This window comes from Trachymyrmex cornetzi, unplaced genomic scaffold (genome assembly GCF_001594075.2).
Source record: "Trachymyrmex cornetzi isolate Tcor2-1 unplaced genomic scaffold, Tcor1.1 scaffold61, whole genome shotgun sequence".
NCBI classification, from domain to species: Eukaryota; Metazoa; Arthropoda; class Insecta; order Hymenoptera; family Formicidae; genus Trachymyrmex; species Trachymyrmex cornetzi.
Window position 1 is genome coordinate 3218899 of NW_017299926.1, and position 9507 is coordinate 3228405.

The 9507-nt window shown below is 37.3% G+C and overlaps 1 protein-coding gene across 1 annotated transcript in view; it reads left to right on the top strand.

Moving 5' to 3' along the window:
- Positions 1–9140: 9140 nt before the first annotated feature.
- The window catches only part of LOC108766676 (uncharacterized), a 2355-nt gene continuing 1988 nt past the window's right edge, over positions 9141–9507 (top strand). Inside the window, exon 1 of the mRNA XM_018516099.1 lies at positions 9141–9353. Within this exon, the coding sequence (XP_018371601.1) occupies positions 9253–9353 (101 nt within the window). The 5' untranslated portion in view covers positions 9141–9252. The remainder of the gene's footprint in view (positions 9354–9507) is intronic.

Consider the following 9507-nt stretch of genomic DNA (forward strand, 5'->3'; position numbering starts at 1 on the left):
CGAACCGCTGCACGTGGGGAACGCTTACCCCCTAGTTTCCATGCACGCGAACCAACGGAAAACACCCTACTCGCCTACTCGTCTTAGTTTCACCCCTCTCTCTCCCCCCGTTCCCTCGCCTTGCCGCCCGCCGGCGTCACGTGACGCGCGGCGTACACGTATCCCGCAGGGGTCTCTAAACTTTCCGCACGCGCAAGTATGTGTAACTTCTCGCATAGTACAGCGCGAAGTTATGTCATTTCGCGCGTTTGAAAACGGAGTCGGGCGGCCTCCGCGCGCTCCGTCCCGACGTTGCGAAGTTCGCCGCGAAGATACCGATAGCGATCTCTCGAAGCTGGCGTACTCGACTGTAAATTTAGCACAATGTAACTACGCGATTGGAAAAAGATCACTGGAGTCGAAGAGATACGGTAGCTTCCGACATTCCCGTGGACGACGTCAGAAAGAGGGAAGTCCACCACGTTTTATCTGTATCACGTGAGACGGAAGACGCGCTAATTGATTAACGTCTAACGTCTTATCGATAACTGGAAATAAAAATGAACTCGACGACCCGCTAGATCCGACCTTATCTAAATAGAACATCGCTGTGTAAAACATCTTTCTAATAACATTACATCAATGTTATATATTATAATTTCCCACTTAACAATATAATGGACTGACAATGAAGCCTTAGTCACGAAACACAATAGGTACGGTAAGCTTTAAGCTGTAAGAAATCTAACGTCCCGAAACACAGTAGGTGTAGTAAGCCTTAAATCTTAAGAAATTCATCATCCACCAATCATCGAGTCTTCGAGGGACTTAATCAATCATAGTTAGTCGATTATTCTACTAATTAATTTTAGTTAAAGTCGATTATTCTCCTCACGTTCGACTGTGATTGCCAATATCTTACGGATTAAAATTCCTCTACATTGCACCTATTCTGTTTCGGGACTAATGCACAATTGAAAATCACAAACAATGTCTGCGTTCAGCAGAAAAAGCAGCTTTGCATATTGTAAAATTCTTTAATATAATTGGTCTTGCCCTTAGTTTCTCACTGAATCTAAACGTATAAACCAATCATATTCAAGAATTTTACGACTGCAAAAGCTGCTTTTTCTGCTGAAAGCAGTCAATGACAGCGGAAAAAGCAGCTTTGCAACTGTTGTGAGATTCCTTAATATATGATTGGTTATACATTTAGATCGGGCAAAGAGTTAATGGGCTTTCCATGGTAAGCCATTGCCTAAGCTTTAAGTCATAAGCTGCAAGAAAAACTAACCAATTACAGGGTGCTTTACAGCAAGAGATGACACGGTGTAACACAGTGAATCATATCCTTGTTATTTGCTAACGTTAAACGAAAATCACACTGTGACTATGTTCCAAAAATTTACTGTCTGTACTGAAAATCTATAGTGCACGTAAACTGAACTGTAGCATGTTTTCAGCGCTGACAGTAAATTTGAAATACAGCCTATGTCGATTGCTGGAAGCAAACCACGTAGTCGATTATTCTTTTCACATTCGATTGTGATTGATCAATTTCTTATTTATTGATAATTCTTATCGTTTTAAACTTAAAGTTTAAACCTAACGAATTATAGAAAGCTCACAGGGAAGATTCTAACTAGAATCATTTATATGAAAGAATCTTACAACAGTTGCAAAATTGCTTTTTTTTTTTAACACAGGCAACAGGAACAGGGAACAAGATAGATTTCAACTTATAAGGGCTGCGTTCGGAAACATTATCCGGGTGTCTCAGTGTATCATCTTATTCTTGTTTAACATTCGGTTGGGTGAACAACAAGGATAAAACGATACGCGGGAGAGCACTCAGGTGATGTTTCCGAACGCAACCCAGAAGTCGTGTATATTAAAATTCGGGTTCAATAGATTGAAATCTGTTATGCTCTGTTGCTACTGCCGATACTTTTTCAATTGTGCATGAAGCCTTATGGTAGGAGCACAGAGATTCTTGTATTACGCATAAGGCTTAAGAAAATCAACCAATCAAAATCTTTTATTTCGTGAATAGGAAAGAAATGAAGAACTTTGATTAGTTCATTTTCTCATACATTATTCGTAATGTGTTATGCAATACAATGCTCCTGACCTTAGGACCATGGTACATAGAAAAACTTAAGAAAGACATAAGCGATAAGGAAAGGAAATCAACATGTTGAATTTACTAATGTTTACATTATGACCTTACGGGTCTTTACTGTGATTAGTCAATTCGTTTACTGCTTAAGTTTTTTTGTGTGCCATGACCCTTAAAGAAATTATACATTGAAATTAGTTGGAGTTTAACTGGGTATCCGACCGCGTGAGTTTTGTAAGAAGACGAATTATTAAAGATATCCTAAAATTGTTTACCGAGTCAGTAGAACTTACGCATATATGATTTACGTGTCATTGACACATTACTATACATTACTATATCAATATCATACGCACACATACGTATAAATTTTCTAATAAAACATTCATATTAGGTGTGTAAGCCTAAGTCTAAGAACTCAATATTGTTTGTTCGTATAATCTCTAGTCCAAACTAGAATTGCTTTATACGAAGATATAAAACTTATATAATATATATAAAGCAAATATTGTTACAAGTTGATGCCAGATGTCGATAACAAAACTGTAATTTTCCAACTTCCTTCGTTCTTGGTATAAAGTCGACCGGACTATATTTCCGTTTAAACTTTAATTGTGGACAAAAGGATTTGTAAATTTATAAAAACAGAGAAATGTTTATTTGAAGAATAATCGATAAAACACAGACGACTCTAGGATTCCCTTATGTCTCGTGTCCACGATGTTTTTTTTTTTTAGTTAAATTTCTTGCATAGTTTAGCTTTACTCTTTTTTTCTTTAATGTGAAGAGAAAGAAAGAAAAGATGAACCATAAAGAATGAGCCTAAAGCTTCATATCTACGATACGCTAGAAATCGTTCCGAGATCTCGGACAGAGAAATTACTAAAGAATTAACAAATCATATCTTAATTCGGTCACATGACCAATGTGCTTGGTCAATTCTTTCTCCGTTTGAGATCTCGAAGCGATTTCGAGCGTGTCGTAGACATGAAACTTTAGGCTCATTCTTTACGGTTCATTTTTCCTTTTCTTTTCTTTTCACATTAAAGAAAAAAAGAGTAATGATAAACTATGCGAGAAATTCAACTAAAAAAAAGGAGAAACTTATTATTAGACCATTTCATTTGTCACACGAAATTTTCAAGCATATTAATTGGTTGCAAAATAGAGACATTTTTAAGCTTCCAGAAATCCTTTATCTTGTAGCCAATCAATACGTTTAAAAAATTTGTCGCACGACAAATGAAACATTAGCCTTATTCGGCTGGAAAACAACGATTGATCTGCCTATATTTCTCTATCGCATGCAATTCGCGCGAATACACAGGTTTCTTTCCCGACTTTCGCCGATCAACATGCAATGCGAGATCGACTCGTGTCCTCGTTCGCGAATATACAGAGTTATTGTTCGTATCTCACGCGTGATGATCAATTTCCCACAAAAAAAAAATATAAGCCTGAACGTGATCTACGCGCAGATGTGTCGTAGCTGCCGCGAATCGGACCGGCGAATTTTCACCGTTTCGATGTTTTTTCGGTTTTCTCGGTACGATTATGCTAGAACTGGAAATACCGGACTTTTGTGTTTACACGTCAAAGAGAAACAGAAGGACCAAAATTTGAACAAATAGTTGTACGAAAGGGATGAGAGAAACACAGTCAAAGTATATTTACTTATTGTTAGTCACCTACGAGAGTTCCAAAAGATCCTTCATAGATAATTCACGATCCTTCAATACATCGATTTCAGAAGTAGGGTCGTACTTATCCATAGGCGTAATATTTAAGTAGATATATTTGTAGTTAATCCAATTCCCGAAATTGAAATCCAAAATTTACTCAGACATCGATTTAATAAATTAAGATACTTTGTTTAATATAATTAATACAATTTAATATAAATTAAATTGTATAATTATAATTTGAATAATTTTACAATCTCGAGTAGTTAATGTTAGTTATGCTTCCAAATTTATGTTATAGATATACACTTTTGCAATAATATATATTAGTATATATAATTATATCTGTTACTATTAGTGGATTAGGATATATCAACATTCATGTAATCATCAAAAGCGTAAACATATATTCTTAACAGTGCCGAATTATCAATGTAAGTAAGGAATATATACATATATTGCCATTTTTGGTTCTCACAAGAATTACAAATTACTTAGAAGGCGGTTAAATGCAAAATAAATCGTCCAATTTATTCGCGTCATTCATTAATGAAGTGACACGTGCTACTACGACAATTTTAAAAAGTAAAAATAGAAAATAAGATGTTGTAACTTCTATTATATATTGCAGTTTATAATTTTGATATTTATTTTAATTAGTTGCATATTTTTCTCTTTTATATTATACATATACAGACTGTTGCATTCAATTGCGTTGCCAGATATAACAACAGCGTTCAATATTATAATAATTCAGTCGTGAAGTTTTAGAAATTGTTATACAATTTATGTGCTTGACTCTCGAAATCAAAATCTTTGAACAAACTAAATTATACTTGTGCAAGTTTAAAATTCAATTGACAGAGATAAACTCGTAAATAAGAATTTTAATATTACTTTTAATAAAGTCACTTCGACATAATATGCTCGCTCATCGAAGGTATAGAAAATATCGCCGTTTAAAGAAAGTTATTCTTTCAAAAAAAATTTTTAATTACAATTTTTAATTACAGTGCACGGCAAAACATGAGTACGTAACATTTAACATTATGTACGTGGGTGTGTGTGTGTGTGTGCGCGCGTGTGTGTGTGTGATAGCAATTAAAATACTAATTATTTATTTTTACGTCTGTTTATAAATTGAACATATAAAATTAAATAAAAGAATCGCGCCTACATTTAATGAACATTTTAATTTTACATGAAGGTAAATTAAACGATCCACTCCCAGGAAAATGTTCGGTTCAATTTTGTTATAAAATATGCAGTCCATTAGCAGTCCACATCTATATATATCTACGCCGCGTTACATTAATTGGGACGTCAATAAAATAAAATTCTAAATAATAAATATCACGTATTATATCAAATACGCTCGTTATTTTCTTTACTCCGTAAAATCCTCCGAAAATATTACGCCTGGAGTGCCAAGAAAGCAGATACGGCCCTGCGACACAAGGCTTCCGCATCTGACCATCGGAAAAAACTTCATTATCTCTTCCGATCAGTGGTGCGCCTTGAACCTTTCCTTTCCGTACCCTTTGTCCCTCTCCCCATCACACGACTCGCTCCCGAATGTCGCGGTACGCCCGTGTGAAGCCTTCGGCGATACGTACCTATGATGTCGATCGGGGCTGATCCGAATTCGCGTGGCGGTTCAACCGACATACGAGACGAGCCGATTCTGCCTCTCCTCTCCACCACCTTCTCCTCCTTCGCAACACGGTACGCGGCGCCGATCGCGTACGGCGAGATGTAAGACGCGCCGCCGTTGCCGGTGACGACGAGACCGTTTCTTTTTTTTTTCTTCTCTCCCTCTGCGCCTCACTTCACACGTCACCGCCGGTCCACCGCACTCACGACACTCGCGTATCACCACGATTCACACGGCGAGACGCGAGACGCGCGACGCGCTCGCTTACCGCTAACCGCACTCACTGCCGTCGCTCGTCCATGGCGATATGGCGCGTATGTCGCATCGTGCATAACCGTGTATTCGTACAAAGTCAAATGTGCAATCGGTCTACCCGTCACCCGGCCGAGCGTTCGTTTCTTGTCCACCCGCCCGCCCTACCGTTCGTTCATTCGTTCGTTCGTTCGTTCCTCCGTCTGTCCGTCCGTCGTCCCTGCGCTTCTGTCTTGCCGCTGCTTGCCGCCGAGCGTCGCGTTTTCGGCCTCACGCTCGTTCGCTCTTCTCCGTATACCGGCGGCGCGCACGATACCGTCGATACCGCACGATACGCCGAATCGTGATCGCGCACACACGCGGCACGCTCCGTCACATGTTCCGAGCGAGCTTCATCTATCTCGTCGCCGACAAGCATGCACATACGTACACTCGCACGCATGCACGCACCTTTTCCACGAGAAAGAATGCCCGAGTTCCGGACTTCCACGCGCGTAGCGACACAGCGACCGAGTTCCCCCGGATGGAGGGGAGACGATTGCCGGGCATGCGCAACGGCGTCGACGTTAGCAGACGCGCTCGTTCCCCAGATTGTGGAATTTCTTCGCGCGTGCGCGCTCGCGCGCGCGCTTAACCACGTGACTGTCTCGCAGCCAGTTCACCGCGGTGGTAATATAGGAAGATGGGAGGGTTCTTAATTAAAAATTGTTCGCCATTTTATTATTTTTCATTTATATATAATATATATATCTTTTCAATAAATCCTAATGTTTGTACAAGACGACTGCTTAAAGATTTAATAAATTTCACTATACATAGTCGATATATCGATTAAGCTACAAATGCTTCGAAGTGTTTAATAGATTAATCAGTAGAAAGAATTTTACAAATTGGTACAATTAAAATATACAATTGCAATTAAAAAATGTTTTAATACATTTGTAGCATCGCGTTGACTTTTAATTTAAGAAATGCAGTCGATACAAATGTTGTTTTATTCTTCTTAGCATTCTATAAAATATGTATAAAAATATAATGACACTTTATTGTGTCTACTGTAATCTCCTAAAAGGAAGGTAGCTTTTATTTGACTAACAAAGTACATTTTCTAGCAAGAGATACAGATGACACAGGATGCTTTCCATTTGGTAATATAAGTCGACCAAATAATTATATCTTTTGTTACTTACTAAATGTCAAGAAAGATAGAATGATGTTTGTGTTAACTAAACGGAAAGTTCACATGGTCTGTTTTCTGTTCCTGCGCTAAACTGCTCTTGAACTCTCTTTCTCGCTTTCGACAAATATCAAACGTATATCTACCTCTTTAAGTTCCAAAAGTGTACACTAGTTCAGCCACAGAAAAAAAAACCTACGGTGTAATACGATGTCTGCAGTAGAATCGTAAAAAAATAATCAAGAAATTAATTCGTAAGAAATTAATCAATCACAATCGATTATTTTCTTTACATTCGATCATGATTGACTAATTTTTTACGACTATCGTATCGTTCCTTTTGATGGTTTCTGTCTTCTTCTCATAAAGTGAACTTATATAAGTCCTACAGAGATGTAATACTAGTCTATATTTAATATCGAAAGACAGTAATTAATTACTTATTTTAAGTATTGAAAATACTATTGTGTTCAGTGCTTTTAATATTCTACATAAATAATTCATTACTGTCTTTCGGTAATAAATTGTCTATACACATATATAATTTCTACATGACAGGATTATTTTTTATTTTTTATTTTAATAACTTTATTGAGTGTAACTGTTAACATTAAATACAAATAACAGATAGAAATACAGTAACATTCGATATCAGCTACACAACAATAGGCGGGACGACAGCTAAGCAGCTGATTTGAAGCCGTATCTGAATATCAGAATACATTTTAATATTACAAAATACATGAAATGCACAAGCAGTCTAACATAAATAATATAATTAGTTTTACCTAATGTATCGCGATTACAATATTACGAAATACATGAAATACAAGCAGTCTAACACAAATAATATAATTAGTTTTACCGAAACTATGGTACTCAGAAAAATGTAAGCAGTAAAACTTAAATATAAGCAAATCGATCAATCACAGTAGGTAATAACGCAAGCAGTAGCAAATAAAAAACATTGATTTTCTTACTGTTACATTTTACTGTTCATGGAAAGTTTGCGGGAGTCCTAACGGTACTCTCATTTCGATAAAATATTCACGCTACTGAGCCGAATACTTTATGCATGTTTAAAAAAATCTGAGAACGCTATAGCTTATTCTTTAATGATCATGTAAATCTTTATCGTTTAAAAAGTATCGCGCTTGAATCGTCACAAAAAGAATTAATAGAAAATGTCAAAAAAGATGCTAGATTTATAGTAGACGATAAAGAAAACTATGAAATAAAATATATCGAGTACCGAAAGAAAATTCCTGCGCGACTTAATGATACTTTACATTGCTCCTTGATCTGCCGGAGCTAGTCAATGACACAAAACGTTCTTGAATGTGCACGAACGTGCTGGGATCGAATACGTTGTAAGCAGGTTTGAACCTGATCGGGTTTTTACGACGCATCGAAAAACGACTGCGATATACTCCCGAGCGGAATCACGCTTGAACAAGATCAAGCTCTTTGCGATTCTTTCGAGAAAGAAAAATGCCGTTTCCGAGTGAAATGAAATTCTGAATCCGAGGAATCTCTCAGAGGTGGATTCAAGAGAGTACCGTTGACGAAAATATCGCGATCTCTTTCTCTCTCGACGAGTTTCGAAATGTTGAAAATTACATGAGGACGATCTTACGATTTTTATGCGTTGATCGCATTTCGACTTATTCCCGAACATCAGATAGTCATAATGATAACATATTACATCATCAGGGGGTCGATTGTGTATCTTGAAACGAGATAGAAATTACAAAAATCAGTGAATTCGTTATAAATGTCTGTTTCTACCAATGTAGTTTAATTTTAACCTCGATTCAAGAGTAACTCTTCATTTTTTTCTAATTAGAAGAATTAGAAAAAGATGAATTTAAGTTAATCTACGTTGAAACGGGCATAAATGTTGACCAAAGAAATTATAAATATTCCAGTACATTTACTCACTCTTGTAATTTTCACTTCGTTTCAAGATATATAATCCTCCTAAGATTTAATTTGTCATTATAAGTTAATTTATAATAATTTATGATAAGATCATAATGACGTCTTTATAATATCATTATGACTTGTGTTCTATCTAGATTTTTCGCTTCTTTTTCATGCGAAAATATTGTATTATACTAATATGAAATCTATCTATTGCTAAAGCAAAAAAATCGATGCTCCGTTATTGCGCAACCATCTTTTAGAAAGTTTTCATCGCTCTAATTACCCGCTAATTATCATTCAGCTTGCGGCTAATTTCAATCGGTACATCATAATATCGGACTCCATAAAGCGTTCCATTTCTGATTATCAATGTAAAGAGCGAGCTGTTCGAACGCGTTCTAGTAACGCTGGAAAGCTGCTAAGTGAAATCTAAATATCGAAGACAACTCGTATTCGCGAGTATATGCTCGAAATTGATCCTGTCATCCCAGAGCGCGGCTGTAAAGATATAGGCGCGGAGAAGAGAGACGGAGGAGAGGAGAGCCACGGAGATGCGATCGACGGGTAAAGGAGGGGGGAAGAAGGGAGGGATGGGGGTCTGCTGCCCGGGCACCTCAACCTTGAGCGTGCGGACGGGGAAAAAATCCCGCGACGCCTCTGCGCAAAAATTAATGAGAGCGATACAACATGGCGGCCTCGCCCGCTGTTGATGTTTGTT